This window comes from Mytilus galloprovincialis, chromosome 5, assembly GCF_965363235.1.
Source record: "Mytilus galloprovincialis chromosome 5, xbMytGall1.hap1.1, whole genome shotgun sequence".
Taxonomy (NCBI): domain Eukaryota; kingdom Metazoa; phylum Mollusca; class Bivalvia; order Mytilida; family Mytilidae; genus Mytilus; species Mytilus galloprovincialis.
Genome location: NC_134842.1, coordinates 10,786,158 through 10,808,489, shown reverse-complemented (window position 1 = coordinate 10,808,489; position 22,332 = coordinate 10,786,158). Strand labels below are relative to the sequence as shown.

General features: G+C 31.5%; 1 protein-coding gene across 5 annotated transcripts in view; it reads left to right on the top strand.

Annotated features, from left to right (window-relative positions):
* Positions 1 to 18,635, top strand: part of LOC143075128 (cyclic nucleotide-gated channel alpha-1-like) — a 48,418-nt gene extending 29,783 nt beyond the window's left edge. For 3 of the 5 annotated variants that reach the window (XM_076250440.1, XM_076250441.1, XM_076250444.1), the window contains 5 exons: positions 13,088 to 13,184; positions 14,756 to 15,315; positions 16,388 to 16,520; positions 17,034 to 17,138; positions 18,231 to 18,635. In XM_076250440.1, the coding sequence (XP_076106555.1) occupies positions 13,088 to 13,184; positions 14,756 to 15,315; positions 16,388 to 16,520; positions 17,034 to 17,138; positions 18,231 to 18,290 (955 nt within the window). In that variant the 3' untranslated portion in view covers positions 18,291 to 18,635. Of the gene's footprint in view, positions 1 to 13,087; positions 13,185 to 14,390; positions 14,498 to 14,755; positions 15,316 to 16,387; positions 16,521 to 17,033; positions 17,139 to 18,230 lie in introns of those variants that run through there. The other 2 variants (XM_076250442.1, XM_076250443.1) reach the window with 2 other exon arrangements.
* Positions 18,636 to 22,332: the final 3,697 nt, after the last annotated feature.

Genomic DNA, 22,332 nt, shown 5'->3' with positions numbered 1-22,332 from the left:
AGATAACTAATTATTTGTTTGTTTTACAATTTATTTCCCTAATCACGATATAATAAACAGTGATATAAGTATAAGGTGTGAAAATAAATGTTCCTGTCATAAACAATATTACCTACGGGCAATATCCCCGTACTTAATCCTATTGATTTTTAATCACAGGTAAACCAAACTATGACACGGTTATTAACAACTTGCAGTTATTTTCCATGAACAGTTTTAATCAATTTTAAAAAGTAAATTATCACTGATATTCGATATATTTATTATAGATTTAATCAAAATACTTGTATCTTCTTTCAATAAAAATCACGTGTTACGTTACAATGTTTATCGCTAGTCAACACTATACTAGAACTGCATAACATAGCCGGAAATAAACATCCAACTCCATACACATTTCTCGGGATTATTCTTCGCTGAATTCTTAAATTCGTGGTTCGCTATGACCCACGAAACCCACGAAAATTGGTATACCACGAATAAAAATGAATCCACAGTATGTTACCTTGGTTTGTATCGTCCTAATATATTTGTATTAGAGATCTCCATCAGTTTATGTTACCTTGGTTTGTATCGTCCTAATATATTTGTATTAGGGATCTCCATCAGTTTATGTTACCTTGGTTTATATCGTCCTAATATATTTGTATTAGGGATCTCCATCAGTTTATGTTACCTTGGTTTGTATCGTCCTAATATATTTGTATTAGGGATCTCCATCAGTTTATGTTACCTTGGTTTGTATCGTCCTAATATATTTGTATTAGGGATCTCCATCAGTTTATGTTACTTTGGTTTGTATCGTCCTAATATATTTGTATTAGGGATCTCAATCAGTTTATGTTACCTTGGTTTGTATCGTCCTAGTATATTTGTATTAGGGATCTCAATCAGTTTATGCTACCTTGGTTTGTAACGTCCTAATATATTTGTATTAGGGATCTCAATCAGTTTATGTTACCTTGGTTTGTATCGTCTTAATATATTTGTATTAGGGATCTCCATCAGTTTATGTTACCTTGGTTTGTAACGTCCTAATATATTTGTATCAGGGATCTCAATCAGTTTATGTTACCTTGGTTTGTATCGTCCTAATATATTTGTATTAGAGAACTCCATCAGTTTATGTTACCTTGGTTGGTATCGTCCTAATATATTTGTATTAGGGATCTCAATCAGTTTATGTTACTTTGGATTGTATCGTCCTAATATATTTGTATTAGGGATCTTCATCAGTTTATGTTACCTTGGTTTGTATCGTCCTAATATATTTGTATTAGGGATCTCCATCAGTTTATGTTACCTTGGTTTGTATTGTCCTAATATATTTGTATTAGAGATCTCCATCAGTTTATGTTACCTTGGTTTGTATCGTCCTAATATATTTGTATTAGGGATCTCCATCAGTTTATGTTACCTTGGTTTGTATCGTCTTAATATATTTGTATTAGAGATCTCCATCAGTTTATGTTACCTTGGTTTGTATCGTCCTAATATATTTGTATTAGAGATCTCAATCAGTTTATGTTACCTTGGTTTGTATCATCCTAATATATTTGTATTAGAGAACTCCATCAGTTTATGTTACCTTGGTTTGTATCGTCCTAATATATTTGTATTAGAGATCTCCATCAGTTTGTGTTACCTTGGTTTGTATCGTCCTAATATATTTGTATTAGGGATCTCCATCAGTTTATGTTACCTTGGTTTGTATCGTCCTAATATATTTGTATTAGGGATCTCCATCAGTTTATGTTACCTTGGTTTGTATCGTCCTAATATATTTGTATTAGGGATCCCAATCAGTTTATGTTACCTTGGTTTGTATCGTCCTAATATATTTGTATTAGGGATCTCAATCAGTTTATGTTACCTTGGTTTGTATCGTCTTAATATATTTGTATTAGGGATCTCCATCAGTTTATGTTACCTTGGTTTGTATTGTTCTAATATATTTGTATTAGAGATCTCCATCAGTTTATGTTACCTTGGTTTGTATCGTCCTAATATATTTGTATTAGAGATCTCCATCAGTTTATGTTACCTTGGTTTGTATCGTCCTAATATATTTGTATTAGAGATCTCCATCAGTTTATGTTACCTTGGTTTGTATTGTCCTAATATATTTGTATTAGAGATCTCCATCAGTTTATGTTACCTTGGTTTGTATCGTTCTAATATATTTGTATTAGAGATCTCCATCAGTTTATGTTACCTTGGTTTGTATCGTCTTAATATATTTGTATTAGGGATCTCCATCAGTTTATGTTACCTTGGTTTGTATCGTCCTAATATATTTGTATTAGGGATCTCCATCAGTTTATGTTACCTTGGTTTGTATCGTCCTAATATATTTGTATTAGGGATCCCAATCAGTTTATGTTACCTTGGTTTGTATCGTCCTAATATATTTGTATTAGGGATCTCAATCAGTTTATGTTACCTTGGTTTGTATCGTCTTAATATATTTGTATTAGGGATCTCCATCAGTTTATGTTACCTTGGTTTGTATCGTCCTAATATATTTGTATTAGAGATCTCAATCAGTTTATGTTACCTTGGTTTGTATCGTCCTAATATATTTGTATTAGGGATCTCCATCAGTTTATGCTACCTTGGTTTGTATCATCCTAATATATTTGTATTAGGGATCTAAATCAGTTTATGTTACCTTGGTTTGTATCGTCTTAATATATTTGTATTAGGGATTTCCATCAGTTTATGTTACCTTGGTTTGTATCGTCCTAATATATTTGTATTAGGGATCTCCATCAGTTTATGTTACCTTGGTTTGTATCGTCCTAATATATTTGTATTAGGGATCTCCATCAGTTTATGTTACTTTGGTTTGTATCGTCCTAATATATTTGTATTAGGGATCTCCATCAGTTTATGTTACTTTGGTTTGTATCGTCCTAATATATTTGTATTAGGGATCTCCATCAGTTTATGTTACCTTGGTTTGTATCGTCCTAATATATTTGTATTAGAGAACTCCATCAGTTTATGTTACCTTGGTTTGTATCGTCCTAATATATTTGTATTAGGGATCTCCATCAGTTTATGTTACCTTGGTTTGTATCGTCCTAATATATTTGTATTAGAGATCTCCATCAGTTTATGTTACCTTGGTTTGTATCGTCTTAATGTATTTGTATTAGGGATCTCCATCAGTTTATGCTACCTTGGTTTGTATCGTCCTAATATATATTTGTATTAGGGATCTCCATCAGTTTATGTTACCTTGGTTTGTATCGTCCTAATATATTTGTATTATGGATCTCAATCAGTTTATGTTACCTTGGTTTGTATCGTCCTAATATATTTGTATTAGGGATCTCCATCAGTTTATGTTACCTTGGTTTGTATCGTCCTAATATATTTGTATTAGGGATCTCAATCAGTTTATGTTACCTTGGTTTGTATCGTCCTAATATATTTGTATTACGGATCTCCATCAGTTTATGTTACCTTGGTTTGTATCGTCCTAATATATTTGTATTAGAGATCTCCATCAGTTTATGTTACCTTGGTTTGTATCGTCCTAATATATATTTGTATTAGGGATCTCAATCAGTTTATGTTACCTTGGTTTATATCGTCCTAATATATTTGTATTAGAGATCTCCATCAGTTTATGTTACCTTGGTTTGTATCGTCCTAATATATTTGTATTAGAGATCTCCATCAGTTTATGTTACCTTGGTTTGTATCGTCCTAATATATATTTGTATTAGGGATCTCAATCAGTTTATGTTACCTTGGTTTGTATCGTCCTTATATATTTGTATTAGAGATCTCCATCAGTTTATGTTACCTTGGTTTGTATCGTCCTAATATATTTGTATTAGAGATCTTCATCAGTTTATGTTACCTTGGTTTGTATCGTCTGTATCGTCCTAATATATTTGTATTAGAGATCTCCATCAGTTTATGTTACCTTGGTTTGTATCGTCCTAATATATTTGTATTAGAGATCTCAATCAGTTTATGTTACCTTGGTTTGTATCATCCTAATATATTTGTATTAGAACACTCCATCAGTTTATGTTACCTTGGTTTGTATCGTCCTAATATATTTGTATTACAGATCTCCATCAGTTTGTGTTACCTTGGTTTGTATCGTCCTAATATATTTGTATTAGGGATCTCCATCAGTTTATGTTACCTTGGTTTGTATCGTCCTAATATATTTGTATTAGGGATCTCCATTAGTTTATGTTACCTTGGTTTGTATTGTCCTAATATATTTGTATTAGGGATCCCAATCAGTTTATGTTACCTTGGTTTGTATCGTCCTAATATATTTGTATTAGGGATCTCAATCAGTTTATGTTACCTTGGTTTGTATCGTCTTAATATATTTGTATTAGGGATCTCCATCAGTTTATGTTACCTTGGTTTGTATTGTTCTAACATATTTGTATTAGAGATCTCCATCAGTTTATGTTACCTTGGTTTGTATCGTCCTAATATATTTGTATTAGAGATCTCCATCAGTTTATGTTACCTTGGTTTGTATCGTCCTAATATATTTGTATTAGAGATCTCCATCAGTTTATGTTACCTTGGTTTGTATTGTCCTAATATATTTGTATTAGAGATCTCCATCAGTTTATGTTACCTTGGTTTGTATCGTTCTAATATATTTGTATTAGAGATCTCCATCAGTTTATGTTACCTTGGTTTGTATCGTCTTAATATATTTGTATTAGGGATCTCCATCAGTTTATGTTACCTTGGTTTGTATCGTCCTAATATATTTGTATTAGGGATCTCCATCAGTTTATGTTACCTTGGTTTGTATCGTCCTAATATATTTGTATTAGGGATCCCAATCAGTTTATGTTACCTTGGTTTGTATCGTCCTAATATATTTGTATTAGGGATCTCAATCAGTTTATGTTACCTTGGTTTGTATCGTCTTAATATATTTGTATTAGGGATCTCCATCAGTTTATGTTACCTTGGTTTGTATCGTCCTAATATATTTGTATTAGAGATCTCAATCAGTTTATGTTACCTTGGTTTGTATCGTCCTAATATATTTGTATTAGGGATCTCCATCAGTTTATGCTACCTTGGTTTGTATCATCCTAATATATTTGTATTAGGGATCTAAATCAGTTTATGTTACCTTGGTTTGTATCGTCTTAATATATTTGTATTAGGGATTGCCATCAGTTTATGTTACCTTGGTTTGTATCGTCCTAATATATTTGTATTAGGGATCTCCATCAGTTTATGTTACCTTGGTTTGTATCGTCCTAATATATTTGTATTAGGGATCTCCATCAGTTTATGTTACTTTGGTTTGTATCGTCCTAATATATTTGTATTAGGGATCTCCATCAGTTTATGTTACTTTGGTTTGTATCGTCCTAATATATTTGTATTAGGGATCTCCATCAGTTTATGTTACCTTGGTTTGTATCGTCCTAATATATTTGTATTAGAGAACTCCATCAGTTTATGTTACCTTGGTTTGTATCGTCCTAATATATTTGTATTAGGGATCTCCATCAGTTTATGTTACCTTGGTTTGTATCGTCCTAATATATTTGTATTAGAGATCTCCATCAGTTTATGTTTCCTTGGTTTGTATCGTCTTAATGTATTTGTATTAGGGATCTCCATCAGTTTATGCTACCTTGGTTTGTATCGTCCTAATATATATTTGTATTAGGGATCTCCATCAGTTTATGTTACCTTGGTTTGTATCGTCCTAATATATTTGTATTATGGATCTCAATCAGTTTATGTTACCTTGGTTTGTATCGTCCTAATATATTTGTATTAGGGATCTCCATCAGTTTATGTTACCTTGGTTTGTATCGTCCTAATATATTTGTATTAGGGATCTCAATCAGTTTATGTTACCTTGGTTTGTATCGTCCTAATATATTTGTATTAGGGATCTCCATCAGTTTATGTTACCTTGGTTTGTATCGTCCTAATATATTTGTATTAGAGATCTCCATCAGTTTATGTTACCTTGGTTTGTATCGTCCTAATATATATTTGTATTAGGGATCTCAATCAGTTTATGTTACCTTGGTTTATATCGTCCTAATATATTTGTATTAGAGATCTCCATCAGTTTATGTTACCTTGGTTTGTATCGTCCTAATATATTTGTATTAGAGATCTCCATCAGTTTATGTTACCTTGGTTTGTATCGTCCTAATATATATTTGTATTAGGGATCTCAATCAGTTTATGTTACCTTGGTTTGTATCGTCCTTATATATTTGTATTAGAGATCTCCATCAGTTTATGTTACCTTGGTTTGTATCGTCCTAATATATTTGTATTAGAGATCTTCATCAGTTTATGTTACCTTGGTTTGTATCGTCTGTATCGTCCTAATATATTTGTATTAGAGATCTCCATCAGTTTATGTTACCTTGGTTTGTATCGTCCTAATATATATTTGTATTAGGGATCTCAATCAGTTTATGTTACCTTGATTTGTATCGTCCTTATATATTTGTATTAGAGATCTCCATCAGTTTATGTTACCTTGGTTTGTATCGTCCTAATATATTTGTATTAGAGAACTCCATCAGTTTATGTTACCTTGGTTTGTATCGTCCTAATATATATTTGTATTAGGGATCTCAATCAGTTTATGTTACCTTGGTTTGTATCGTCCTAATATATTTGTATTAGAGATCTCCATCAGTTTATGTTACCTTGGTTTGTATCGTCCTAATATATAGAGAATAATACATGGCAAAATCCGTATCATATGTCGTATCATCCCGAGGGCCTTTAGGCCCGAGGGATGATATTGGTCGAGGGTGATACGGCATGTGATACGGATTTTGCCATGTATTATACGCTTTATCATATATTTCAACAGAAGAGTATTATATTATATGAACTGTTTTCTGATCCATAGCACTGGGTTACCTTCAGTTCTGCTTTTTTCTTGTTTCAAAGCCTTAAAAAAACTGCTCAATTATTTATACGAAGCACCTGGGTTACCTTACAATCTGTTGTTTTAAATATTTTGTTTATTATTCTATTTATTTGAGTGTTTTGTATATTTTATAGTTGCATTTAGTGTGCCAAAAATATGTTGTAAAAACGTAATGTTCGTGACGTCACATAGAATATGAAAACTTAACGTTCGTGACGTTACATACCAAACGATGACGTCATTCAAAAAATTGACCTATTTTTTGGAAATTTTTTCTAAGCCAAAAAAACCTAAAAAAATGACTTGGTGTATAAAAAAAAAAAAAAAAAAAAAAAAAAAAGGTATGCGATACGGGTTTTACCATGCGATACGGGTTTAGCCATGCGATACGGGGTATGCGATACAGGGTAGGTGATACAGATTGGAAAAAAGAACCTTTATTAGATATACAAAATAGCTGTATTTTGTACTAAATATATGATAAATATTTGTATTAGGGATCTCCATCAGTTTATGTTACCTTTGTTTGTATCGTCCTAATATATATTTGTATTAGGGATCTCAATCAGTTTATGTTACCTTGGTTTGTATTGTCCTAATATATTTGTATTAGGGATCTCAATCAGTTTATATTACCTTGGTTTGTATCGTCCTAATATATTTGTATTAGGGATCTCCATCAGTTTATGTTACCTTGGTTTGTATTGTCCTAATATATTTGTATTAGGGATCTCAATCAGTTTATGTTACCTTGGTTTGTATCTTCCTAATATATTTGTATTAGGGATCTCTATCAGGTATGTAACCTTGGTTTGTATCGTCCTAATATATATTTGTATTAGGGATCTCCATCAGTTTATGTTACCTTGGTTTGTATCGTCCTAATATATTTGTATTAGGGATCTCCATCAGGTATGTAACCTTGGTTTGTATCGTCCTAATATATTTGTATTAGGGATCTCAATCAGTTTATGTTACCTTGGTTTGTATCGTCCTAATATATTTGTATTAGGGATCTCAATCAGTTTATGTTACCTTGGTTTGTATCGTCCTAATATATTTGTATTATGGATCTCAATCAGTTTATGTTACCTTGGTTTGTATTGTCCTAATATATTTGTATTAGAGAACTCCCTCAGTTTATGTTACCTTGGTTTGTACCGTCCTAATATATTTGTATTAGGGATCTCAATCAGTTTATGTCACCTTGGTTTGTATCGTCCTAATATATTTGTATTAGGGATCTCCATCAGTTTATGTTACCTTGGTTTGTATCGTCCTAATATATTTGTATTAGGGATCTCAATCAGTTTATGTTACCTTGGTTTGTATTGTCCTAATATATTTGTATTAGAGAACTCCCTCAGTTTATGTTACATTGGTTTGTATCGTCCTAATATATTTGTATTAGGGATCTCAATCAGTTTATGTTACCTTGGTTTGTATTGTCCTAATATATTTGTATTAGAGAACTCCCTCAGTTTATGTTACATTGGTTGTATCGTCCTAATATATTTGTATTAGAGATCTCCATCAGTTTATGTTACCTTGGTTTGTATTGTCCTAATATATTTGTATTAGAGATCTCCATCAGTTTATGTTACCTTGGTTTGTATCGTCCTAATATATGTGTATTAGGGATCTCCATCAGGTATGTAACCTTGGTTTGTATCGTCCTAATATATTTGTATTAGGGATCTCAATCAGTTTATGTTACCTTGGTTTGTATCGTCCTAATATATTTGTATTAGGGATCTCCATCAGGTATGTAACCTTGGTTTGTATCGTCCTAATATATTTGTATTAGGGATCTCCATCAGTTTATGTTACCTTAGTTTGTATCGTCCTAATATATTTGTATTAGGGATCTTCATCAGTTTATGTTACCTTGGTTTGTATCGTCCTAATATATTTGTATTAGAGATCTCCATCAGTTTATGTTACCTTGGTTTGTATTGTCCTAACATATTTGTATTAGAGATCTCCATCAGTTTATGTTACCTTGGTTTGTATCGTCTTAATATATTGGTATTAGGGATCTCCATCAGTTTATGTTACCTTGGTTTGTATCGTCCTAATATATTTGTATTAGGGATCTCCATCAGTTTATGTTACCTTGGTTTGTATCGTCCTAATATATTTGTATTAGGGATCTCTATCAGTTTATGTTACCTTGGTTTGTATCGTCCTAATATATTTGTATTAGAGATCTCCATCAGTTTATGTTACCTTGGTTTGTATCGTCCAAATATATTTGTATTAGGGATCTCCATCAGTTTATGTTACCTTGGTTTGTATCGTCCTAATATATTTGTATTAGGGATCTCCATCAGTTTATGTTACCTTGGTTTGTATCGTCCTAATATATTTGTATTAGAGATCTCAATCAGTTTATGTTACCTTGGTTTGTATCGTCCTAATTTATTTGTATTAGGGATCTCAATCAGTTTATGCTACCTTGGTTTGTAACGTCCTAATATATTTGTATTAGGGATCTCGATCAGTTTATGTTACCTTGGTTTGTATCGTCTTAATATATTTGTATTAGGGATCTCCATCAGTTTATGCTACCTTGGTTTGTAACGTCCTAATATATTTGTATTAGGGATCTCAATCAGTTTATGTTACCTTGGTTTGTATCGTCCTAATTTATTTGTATTAGGGATCAGTTTATGCTACCTTGGTTTGTAACGTCCTAATATATTTGTATTAGGGATCTCAATCAGTTTATGTTACCTTGGTTTGTATCGTCTTAATATATTTGTATTAGGGATCTCCATCAGTTTATGCTACCTTGGTTTGTAACGTCCTAATATATTTGTATTAGGGATCTCAATCAGTTTATGTTACCTTGGTTTGTATCGTTCTAATATATTTGTATTAGGGATCTCAATCAGTTTATGCTACCTTGGTTTGTAACGTCCTAATATATTTGTATTAGGGATCTCCATCAGTTTATGCTACCTTGGTTTGTATCGTCCTCATATATTTACCAGATATGAACCTCTGTAAACTACGGTCACCTTAATTTGTCCTTCTGATAATGTCTGTTTCATTTTAAGATAGCGATTAACAAAAGCCATTCTTATGTACATTGAAATTTTGGTTTAATCTGCTAATTCGAGCCTTATGCAGTGGCTGGGTTTTTATTGAAGAATTCTTGTGTTTCAGCTTTTAATTTTGCCATTTGATTAGGGACTTTCCGTTTTGAATGTTCCTCGGCGTTCAGTAATTTTGTGATTTTACTTTTTGTAAATTTATTTGGGTGTAAAGATTACTTTAGCTGAATTTGGAAAAACTTTTAGGAATTTTGGTCCTCAATGCTCTTCAACTTCCTTTTGAACTTTTTTGGATTCGAGCGTCACTGTTAAGTCTTTTGTAGACGAAACGCGCGTCCGTATATACAAAAGTTAGTCCTGGTATCCATGATGAGTTTATTTAAAGCGTTGACCGAAGTACATTTTATAGGAAGCATGGAAGCGCTTCTTTCTAAAACAAACAAAAATGCGCACTGTTAACTGTTTTACGAACTTATAGAATTACTAAAAGAAGCATTCAATACTTACAATTATTTGGTTTTATCTAGGATCATGAAAGCACGATTTCTATCAAAATTGTCTTTTATTTACCTGTGCACTTTATTGAGAATGTTACATTTCATTTGGAAATAAAGGGTACTTTCAAAAAGACGCGAAATTTCTGTTAGCAAATCAAAATAACGTATTTTAATGAACATAAATGTAATGTCACTATTGATATATAGATAAACTTGTTAGTTATCATATCAAACCATTGTAAAGTTTGTATGTATTTACACAATCGATGCAAATGCATTTCTATGAGTTGTCATTGTCTCAAATTCACTTACATTTTACTGTTAACTTGAATAATTAACCAAAGAAGAGGATATGAAAAACAGATACTAAATAAATAAACACGTCTTATTAAATTTCGAGTCCAGCAAGATTCTTGTATATGATTCAATACAAATGTCATGATTTTTAACACCCTTTTGAATGTTGTGTCAGTTATTAATTGATGTGAGAAATCTCTGTATACTATTTTTTTTATCTTTGATACTACCGATTATGTCCTTTCCGGATTTCGTCATGCTTACTAGTTGTGAATTCGCATGGCAGTTGATGCATGCATTGCAAGAGACGCTTACTATATCGTCGCACCCGATCTCGCTCCTGTTGAAGTTCAGGGAATTCCCCTGTTTTCTGTTTGTTACCTTGAGTTGTCTCTTCCTAATAGATTTACAAGATTTGAACCTCGGTCAACTACTGTCGCCTTAATTTGTCCATCTGATACTTCTTTTTCATTTTTAACTAATGATTTAATAAAACCATTTTTATGTTCACGATAAATTTGAAGTAATCTGATTACTGGAAATCCTATGCAGCAGTGGATATGTTTTCGCCAGTAGTTTTGGTCATATCGTGACCGATTGTCATACTAAATTAATTGTTGTTGTCTTCATTGATGGATGTCTATAACAGTTATCATATCGCTTCATTGTATTGTTGTATGTATCTCAACAATCGATGATAATTTACTTCTTTGAGTAATCTGTTTCTCAAGACGTTTGCACTGCACAGTTGAATAATAAACCCCGGAAGAGGATATACAATATATTTAAAATAGATAAACATGTCTTGAATAATTAGATTTCGGTCTGAGCTCAACAAGAATTCTTTCACATTGGATTTCATAGTATAGATTTTGCTAATATGATTTAATATAAATGTCGTGATTGTGTAACATCCTTTTGAATTTTATGGCAGTTATTTATTTGTGTAAGTAATCTTTGTGTCATTATTTTAATGGGTTTTTTTTTAAAGACAGAGATTTTAAAGGAATAAAAGTGCTGTAATCCATTTCTATTATTGCATAACAATAGAAAAAAATTAATCATCCATGGAAAATCTAGGTAGTTTCTTATCAGCGTTGTTTGTTCTGTTTTTATTTTTGTTACCTAATTGAATATTAATTTATATTAATTTGACGTTTTGTCTCATTATTGTGAAATTGAGATAAGATTAGATTTTTAGAAATAAAGGGTTGTACTTAACGAAACGGTGAAAATTTAATTTTAAACTAGTAATAATTAATAAGTTATATTTGCATTACATAGTTATGTATCCCATTCACCGAAAAGAGAGAAAGGGGTTTAGCAGTATTTCTTCATGTTCGTCCCATCATTTTCTTTTTGTCGTACCACCAATCCTGGGTTTTTGAATTGACATTTGCCTTAATGATTGATATGAAGGTGCGTGATTAAAAAGCCTCTGGGAAAATTCCAAAATGTTGATACTTCCACATTATCGGTCACTTTGTCGTGGACTACTGGATTAATATTGACACAAAGTGTTCAATTATCATCCATGCAAAACTAAATTATGACTACAAAACGTTATAATTACATTAGATGTATGTTTCATTATAATACTTTATTCTGATTGGCTAACTGCACATCACGTGTTATTCCGTAAGCAGTTGCATTACTCAATTCAACTTTTCATTCATGATAACACGTGGTCCAACAATAAAGGGCACAGGTGAATTAAATAAAAAAATATATAAAATTCGTGTTTTCATGATCATAGCTAAAAAATGTAATTATAAGTATTGAATGCTTCTTTTTGTAACTTAATAGGGTTGTAAAAGCGTTGACCGTGCGCACATGTTTAGAATGAAGCACTTCCGCAAGTCATACAAAATGTACTTCAGTCAACGCTTTTTCACCCCAATAAATTTACAAAAAGAAGCATTCAATTCTTAATTAAATTCCTTGCGTCCGACGCGCTTTTCTTGATTTTACTTCATCAGGAACAAGCAAAGCTGAATTTTGGATAGCCAATTTCCAGTATGTATGTGAATCAACATATATTTGAAGAGCTAATCTATCATAAAGGACATAAAAAAATATTCAAATCCATCTTAGGTCAACTTTGCCCGAGGGAGTTGAAACCTTATATTATTGTTTTAGTTGTTTATACACCTTATAAAGGGTGTTATACTGTGTTAGGTCAATTGCATTATATTTGCATTGTTAGTATTTGTGACATCTAATTTTATGTAGGATTGGCTTAAATTAAAAATCAAAATTGATAATTACTAGTATATGAAAGATCTCATAATAGCTATTGTCTTTGATAGGAGAACAGCTGATGTAAAGTCAGTTGGATATGCGGAGCTGTTTGTGTTATCACGTGAAGACGTACTAGAAGCTTTGAAAGATCACCCGGATGCCAAGGTATTTTGTATTGCAAGTCTTAATTTCTTTATAATGCCTAGCTTACTCACTTTTGTTTCTTGAATTGAAATGGAATTGAACCTTTTAGTTTTTGTTTAGAGGTGACTGGATAGAAAATATGATTGGAAAGATAATGCCATACAAAAAGATTGCAACAGAACAAGAAAAGGGAGAAAGAAAATAATAGTAGTAAGAGCAAATAAAAGTCATAATCAAAGAACGACACTCAACACCATGGCAAACGACAAAAGTACGTTTTTTTCTCCAAATTATCACATCAAAATAAACAATAAATTGAGAATGGAAATGGGGAATGTGTCAAAGAAACAACAACCCGACCATAGAACATACAGCTGCAGAAGGTCACCAACATGCTTTGTTTCAAGTTGTTTTACCAACGATTCACAGTAAACTGCATTAAATCAAACTCCAACATGTTACCGGACGGACGCACATCACGGAATACATAATGCCACACCTCCTGTCATACGTGGATTGTATAAAGCGAGCAGGGAAAGAACAGTGCAAACAACACTCCACAGTAAAAAAAAAGATTCAACCGTCCAATTAAAACATATAACGTACCTACATACTCATGACTTGGAAGGGTTGACATTTTTCGCTCAGCTAGATACTCACCATGCTGATCGTTTCAAGCCTTTTTTCTGATAATAGTTCGCGTTTTGTAACGTCACAAACGAGAAAAAAGAACAGAGAACTTAGAATTTTATCTGTCTAATACGACTAAGCAAAGCAATTGCGAAAAGACGAAGATGATCACAAAGCATTGTACATAAGGTAAATTTGAGAAAAAAGACTGGAAATGAATTTATACATTAGTGCTAAACCAAGGGAAGCTTATTTGCTGTTCTGATGGCACACGTCTTATAAAATGTTTGTAATTGCATTGGTACTGTCCATGCAAAGTTACTGCTCATGAAATTAATTTTTTCATAACATGTTTTATATATAATCTGTAACAGCATTTAATAAGTTACACAGTTATGTAGTGAACACATTACATTTTTTTTTCATAAAATATAAAATGCTGTGAAATTCATTATGTCAATGTACGTCGGATATTGACGCTTGTTGGAAAAAACTAATACTTCGTCGTTAATTAATCAACTGTCAGTCTATCCTTTTCCAAGATGTATTATAGTACAATTTGTTAGATAGACCAGTAACACATGATTGTTTTATCAGCACATTCTTTTGGAATTTGGAAAGAAGAGGCTAGCAGAACTCATCCGGATGTCTGTGGAAAATATCAATAACAACTGTATTGATAAATGTACAAATCTTCCAATTAGGTATAATCAAATGTTTGAACGGTTTAGTATGAAATTGCTTTATTGTCTAACATATCTACCATGCAAGCTAATCTTGGCTAACCTTGGCTAACAATAGTTTGTAGTGTTGCTCTAATGATATTCAAACTATTATGAGAGATAAACAGTTGATTTCAACGCGTCTTTTTTCTTACTATCTAAAATGTTAACATGTATCATATATGGCGTTTTGAAATTCGAATACAGTTGACACAAATTTTGTTTTTAAAAATTTTACAGGATATCATACGTAAATATGCAGAGCAAAGGTTAAAACAAGTTCTTCAAGATCGTGAAAAGTTACAACAAATGAAGTCAAGTGCAAGTGAAACGACACTTAACCAATTGTTGGTATATCCTCGTACGTCATTATTTACGTCATCAAGCAGAAAAAGTACAGGGACTGTTTCAAAACGTAGAAAATCATCGATTAGACATTTAGATAAATTATTTAAACGAACTAAAGCAAAGAAATCAAAATATCGTGTTGGTTCGTCATGCCAAACGGAAATATGTGTTCATGACGTTAATGGAGATTCGATATCCATAAATGACGTTACGGGTGTAAATGCATCTGAAAATGGATATAAAGCATGCGCTGTGATAGAAACAAGTAGTAAAAATAGTTCCGACGATTCGTTAGATAGTAGTTGTTTGAAAGCTTTCCCTTTACTAATTAGTGTCCAAAACAAAGTAAATGGAGCCATAACTAACACTGCTGAATGCATCTGTGATTCTCAATCAAATAATGACTCTCCAGATAGTGAACTTCACGTATCAACCATTCATACAAATGTTCGGTATGTATTATTTATGAACAATATCTTGAAGAGGGTATTAAGCAAAGGTTCCGGTAAAACGGATAATTTTTTACTTTACATGTACTTGTTTCATAAAAGTGCCATAAATTACTAAAAGTCATTCATGTATTTGTTTCATAAAAGTGGCATAAATTACCAAAAATGATTCATGTTTTTGTTTCATAAATGTGACATAAATTACCAAAAATCATTCATGTATTTGTTTGATAAAAGTGGCATAAATTACCAAAATTCATTCATGTATTTCTTTCATAAAAGTGGCATAAATTATCAAAAATCATTCGAGTCTTTGTTTCATAAAAGTGGAAAGTAAGACAATTCCGTGACCATTGTACACATCTCAATTTTGACGGTTTGCTGGTGTATGTTCACAATATAGGTACTTTATTAACGTCATTAAGAGTGTGCCCTATTCACAAAACCTGCCCTTAAAGACTTTTGAAGTAAATCAACTAAAATCGACAGTACAATTGTACGATTTCCATTATTAAGTTGTTGACTGATACATTTCTGTATATAATTTAAATAACTAACATACATTTGCGTTCTTTAGATTAATCGACCGGTCGGTAAAATTAACAAATAATTTCTATTTCCGATGTGATATTCTGACTGAGTGCAGATTTACATGGCATGGATATTGATTTTACATGGCATGGATATTGATGCATGTATAAATGAATGCAATTCCCATAGTTTGTGTTCGTTACCTTGGTTGGTATCTGCGTATCTATTTTTTGGGACTTGAGTATCGATAATCTACTGTGTGTCTGTGGTTGATTTGAAATTGCATGGCGGATGTGTATAAATAGAATAATATTTTTATATGAGTTCAGACATTTAGACACATGTTTTGTTTAATTTCATATTTGTCTTTACTTTGAATTATGAGAAATGGTCATTCTTGTTGTCAGTCGTTTTCCGTCCTTCCTGATCTTCCTTTTCAATTTATGAAATTGGAATCAGTCATATCGGTAGTAAATAACGTCAAGTACGGTATTATTAAATCGTCTGCAAGTACAATAATATTTTGATTATCAATATTTTCCAGGGAATCTAATCAAATGGAAAGTCCAATTGGAAAGTCTCGTACAAACACTGACCCGGAGGAACAGTCATCAGATCAAACATGTTGTCGATGTGGCCATCTAGAAGAAAAGTTATTTCTTATTGAAAAACAATTAGTATGTATTAAAATTCAAGAATTTGTGTAATGTATTGTTGTATTACTGTTGTATTACTGTTAGTGAAGATGATCATTAATCGTATGATGTCTGTTTGATTTTATGTAATGGATTAAAAAAACATTTAATCGGTTTTTTTTTATCTGTTTAAAAGATGTTCCTGTTTGTCGAATCAGTTTAAGAAATAATTTCTACTGTATGCTCTATTGTTTAACTTTTCAATGCACACATTGTTTCACATGCTTAGGATATGCGTTCCGTAAATCATCACAAGTTAACGATTGAATCAAAAGTTGTATGTGAGGTTGAATTATTGACTTGCAAACCAATAATATATCATTTGTTTTATTTCTTTCGCTTGTATTAAACCAATAAGGTAAATGTGCTAGATGTCAGCTTTTAGTGTTGTTTGAAACGAAACAAACGTACACAATTGATGTTATCAAATTGTAATTAACCGTTGGTCTATGATTGGTGAACAAAATTGTACATGAAATATGATTCTTTTTGCAGTTGTCTGTGGAAAAGTTATATGCAGTGGGTATAAAACAATTAGAGACATTCAACGAAATAAATGAGAAATATGTTCAGATGTTGAATAACATTCCAGATGGTAATGTAAGTATGTAGTAAGATGCTTTTATATCTGCACCTTTGTTTGGTATAAATGTATTTATTGCCTGTATCCAGATAGAGTTTAAAGATAAGTTAAAGCTGATATATAAGATGCTATAAGATCATGTGTTTCCTGGAGAAAATGCATAATAAATGAAGAACACATTTCCATTATAAATTGATATGATATATTTGAAAATTACGTAACTGCCATAACGTAGGAACGCATTTGTATTGATGTTGCAAACAATTTTGAACTCTATGAAACGTTTACGAATCCATCTAACTGGTTTTTTTAAAAGTATAATGAGTTTAGCGAGTTAGTATATTCTATCTGTTATTGTCTTGTGAATTATCTTTAAAAGTGGGCTAATTTGTTACTGCGTTTCTTACTTTTCATACGAGCATGTGGAATGTGGGCGGTACCGTCAATAAACAGCAGCATACTTCATAATTAAACAAAACAATGCGTCTTCATTCAGATTTGTAAAGACTTTTCGGAGATAGCATACATATTTGAGTATATCAAACTGTCCAACGCGATTCGTGAGACCAATCAATAATACTTATGAACCAAAAGATGTATGATGAATGCAAATATGAAAATGATTTCGCAAAAATGAGGGCTTGAAGGATATGCATTTTGACCAAATTGGATTGTTAAAATGACTAAAACATGATAAAAAATCATACGGAGATACATTCATCTACTGATAGTTTAATTTGTATTTTATGTAAAAGACTTGTTTTATTGAGACAACAATAATAAACAATAGTTGGAAAGTAGATGAATGGTGATGATATATGAAGTGTTTTCCTCATCGTCTAGGCATTGATTTGAATTATTATATACACCAGAATAAGACATAACGGCATCATAACTGATATATCAAATAGCATATCAAATGACTTAGAAATTAAAAAGTGCTGAATATTTGAGATTTGAACTTTTATAGAATTAACATTTCTCATCATATGAAACTTTTACAATATATTTGGAAACTAAGAATTATGCAAATAATAATTTCCATTGCTCTGATAGATCTATTATGAAGAGCAATATTGTAAAACTAAAACATGAATTATTACTTACAGGATCAACCCATGGATTCTTCTGTAGACCGTGAAAGAATTATAGAATCTACAAAATTATGAATTGTTGTACTTTAGCCATCAAATGGTTTAGAAAAGTAAAGAATGCAATTAAAATCTTGTCTGTGAAAGCTGATCAATAACGGCAAAAATTATTTGTATACACAAGTTAACGAGAATACTTGGTTCTTGTGCGAAGAAATTTTGGAACATCAAAATCTATACTGCTGATCAGTTACAACTATATGGTGCATATTAATGTGATCAAAAGGACAGAGATGATTATAATAAACATCCCGCCGATATACAAGTTTTGTTAATGTATGTATGTATGCACCTGTTGATACGCACATGTATAAGAGTACATGTATCTGTGTTTTGGAGGATATTAAAGAAATAAACACTGCTTGTTTGACTCATTATTTTCCTTTTATTATTGTTAATGTTAATCATGACTTCACAATAACCATTTGAGAGGCTAAGAGTAAAATGAAAAATATGAAACTCTAAGGTAATTTATTACGTGAAGTTCCTTATCGAATGGCACAATTAAAACTCAAACACAGCAAACGAATAGAAAAAAACTTCCATAGTCCTTGCTTGGTGCAGGATTATCCTATGAAGAATATAGTGAATTTAACCTGGTTTAACCTGGAAAGCACTCCCAAGACAAATAAGTAGTACAAAACTAAGCAAGACCGAATAAAAGACATACAAAATAACGAGATATTATCTGTAATGAACAGGATAATACATAAACAAACGTTTCTAGAAGATGACTCTACCCTGAAGCTAAAAAGGGAAAGCAATCAATCAAAGTTAACCGAGATACATACTGCATGTAAATGCAAAAAAAAATTTATAAGACAATAGATGCACAAAAAAGTAATCAAACCAACAACGAAACATATACAAAACAACGGATTCTTAAATACGAAACATATACAGATGAACGCTGAACAACAAAGGTGAGAGAATCTGAAGCATTTTGAGTGCACTTTAAGTTATTTATAATTATTAAATCAAATCTAAATTTGTTAAAGAGGTAAGGGAACAACTGCAGTAAAATATAGACAAACAACATCATCATAGTCGATGCTCGTCTTAAAGCAAATATCAAAATATCGTAGGTAAACTCTTAGTCTGTTTTAAGATGTGTATGTACAGTGGTACACACATAATTGGTCTATTTAAGTCGTGAAGTCTTATACTTTTAAAGTTGAAATATGTTGATATCTTCTTATTGTTATTGCAATTCCTTTACTTCTGAGGACGTACACTAACCAAATAAAAATAAAATAAAAAAAGACAAATGATACAACAAACGGCGTAACGACATGAAAGAAAAACACAAATCATCATTGATACAAGGATGAATCAACGTTATGAAATTCGCTGTTATTGTGCATTCATGAAACAATAGTTGCACAACCTAATGTAGACATTTCTAATTTGTCTACCCTATATCTTCATTTCATCAAACTAAAAAGGCATATATTGACACATGTGTAAAGTCTTTACTGGTTATAAGTGAACTATTAGTATATTTCAAGTGTAAGTTAAGACATCCAATATAGCAACTTGAATTTGGCACAAGTAGAAATAGCTTTGCTAGAGCTCTTTCATGAAAATAGATATTTGTACTCAATAATATACATGCAGGTGATTGCCGCATTTGAAGTAAGTAATGACTATGTATATAAGAGGTAATAAAAGTCAACCAATAGGCAGTATATTTGATTAGAGCGAACCAAAAACAGGAACAAAGTAACTGTCTCAGAAACACGACTAATTATGTACACATACGTGTAAATGATTGATTGAATTGACGTTTGAAAAACACGGAATACAATCCCTGGTAAATTAATTGCTTCTTCTGAATTGTCTTGAGTATAATTTGTATTAAATTCTCTGTTGAGTCTAATGTAGAAGAAACGCTCGTTTATGATAAAAGTATTCAAGCCTTCCATCTATTAAGGTTTTATTTGTACAACCTATAAACTAGTCATCTATATATTACAATAAAGTATGGCGTTTTTGATTGGTTAAGGCCGCTATGTGACCTCTGGTTATTAAAATCGTCTGGTGGATTGTTATCTAAATTGGACGAATACAACATCTCCTAATTGTTAAAATAAAGTCTACTTAAGGTAAAACAAAGTACTTTATAACCTGTATTGTATATATAATATGGATGTCAAAAGATCTGAAATTCAATACTCGGATACTCGGTCATGATACTCGAGTACTCGCGAGTACTCGGATGAATCTGAAACGTCTATTGATAAGTTTAGATTTAAGGTGGGATGCAGTGTTTTTATTACCGAAAGACAAACGTACAACAAACATAGCTTGGTCCTCTGTAAACAATTTATATGTATATTCTGTCCCCGAGATTTTTTTTCTCTTTTTTTTTTATAATACGACTTTATTTATCAACAACAATTTTGGACTACAAATTACTTGCACTTTTTGGTGTTGCTCAGTCTTTTTCTGTGTTTTACTCGTTGCCTCCCTAATATATAAACTACTCCCAACAAAATTTGAAACAAAAGGATTAACTCAAAAATTAATTCTCGTAATTGCTTATTCTTCTCGCTTCATGTTATATTTGTAGTTTGTTACCATTTCTTAAAACTTATGATTCATGTGGAGGAACATCTATAAGGAAATGAAGGTCATTTCCCAAAATGGTAAAAAAAGTTTAAACACAGACAGTTTATACAGCAGTCACGTTTTATTTATTTTTTGTCTTTAAATTGACGTATACGCACCATCTTCTTTTATTAACACTCTATTACTTCTATCAGTTCAGACATTTTTAAAACATAACAGTAGAAGAAGTCATTTACTTTGTTAATTCAGTTTTGTCAATTTTGTAGACTTGTAGATTTCATGGGATCACTTCTTTAGTGATAAATCTTTGTTCTGCTCTTACGGGAACTAAAATAATATAAGACAATATACCTCCTACTCAAAGCTGATAAGTATTCTTTTTTTTTTCATTTACGGATCTGGCATTTGTGAAATAGCAAATGTCATGTCAACGTTCTTGTGATTTTGTTGTATATCTAAATGTTTCGGATCTAAACAATCCGTTGATAATTAAGGTTCTCACTTGCAATCTCAGATACTACTAAATGTGTTTTGGTCAGACAATATCAACAATCAACGTTAATGGCTATTTTACATTCCTCCTTCGTCTTTGTCGTGTGGGAAAGTTTGTTATCATTTATAACTGGTGGAAGGTCATAATTTATTGAATACATGCTATCATTTAATACCAAGTCGTTCGAAGAAATATATTGAACTGGTCAAATGTTATCACAGTCTTTTACTTTAATAGAATCGTGCTCATTAATTATCATGACAAGAAAAGAAAGTACTTCATATTCATTTGATAAAAACAGCACTGACACCAGAGTTAGTAATCATCATCAACGGTTTGATTTTTTGATTGTCTTCAATGAAACATGAATTATTGGTATTCCTATAATGACCAAATACTTTAATTACTGACATTGATGACTAAATATAAGTGTAATTTTTATATAATTATATTTGGGTCACATTACAGCTTTGGATATTATATATAGTATCATAAACTATATACAGATAACAATTAATTTGTAGATCGCTAAAACCAATGACGCAAACTATGTTCGATATGCTTAAAATAATATCCATCTGATTGCAAAAATACCGAACTCCAAGATAATTCAAAACAGAAGGTCCCAAATCAAAAGCTCAACACATCAAACGAAAAGAGGACAACTATCATATTCATAACTTGGTACAGGCATTTCCTGATAAGGAACGCAGCCATTGTGAATTTGTATGTTTTCTGTGCGGCGATGATCGCTTGTTTTGTTATAAAAATTAGATATCGTTGCAATTTCATCGTTGTGTTAATGTTTTTAAAAGGTAATATATATTAATACAAAACATATTCAAGTTGCAGGTATTATTGCACTATTACTTATCCAGGTAAAGCCCCTTTACCTCCCGCACAACAGTAGGCATTATATCGTGATGACGATAATCAACTTCTAACCCTTGCAAGACACCAATACTTGTTTGTCAGTCGTGGGTTTTTCAGTTTGGG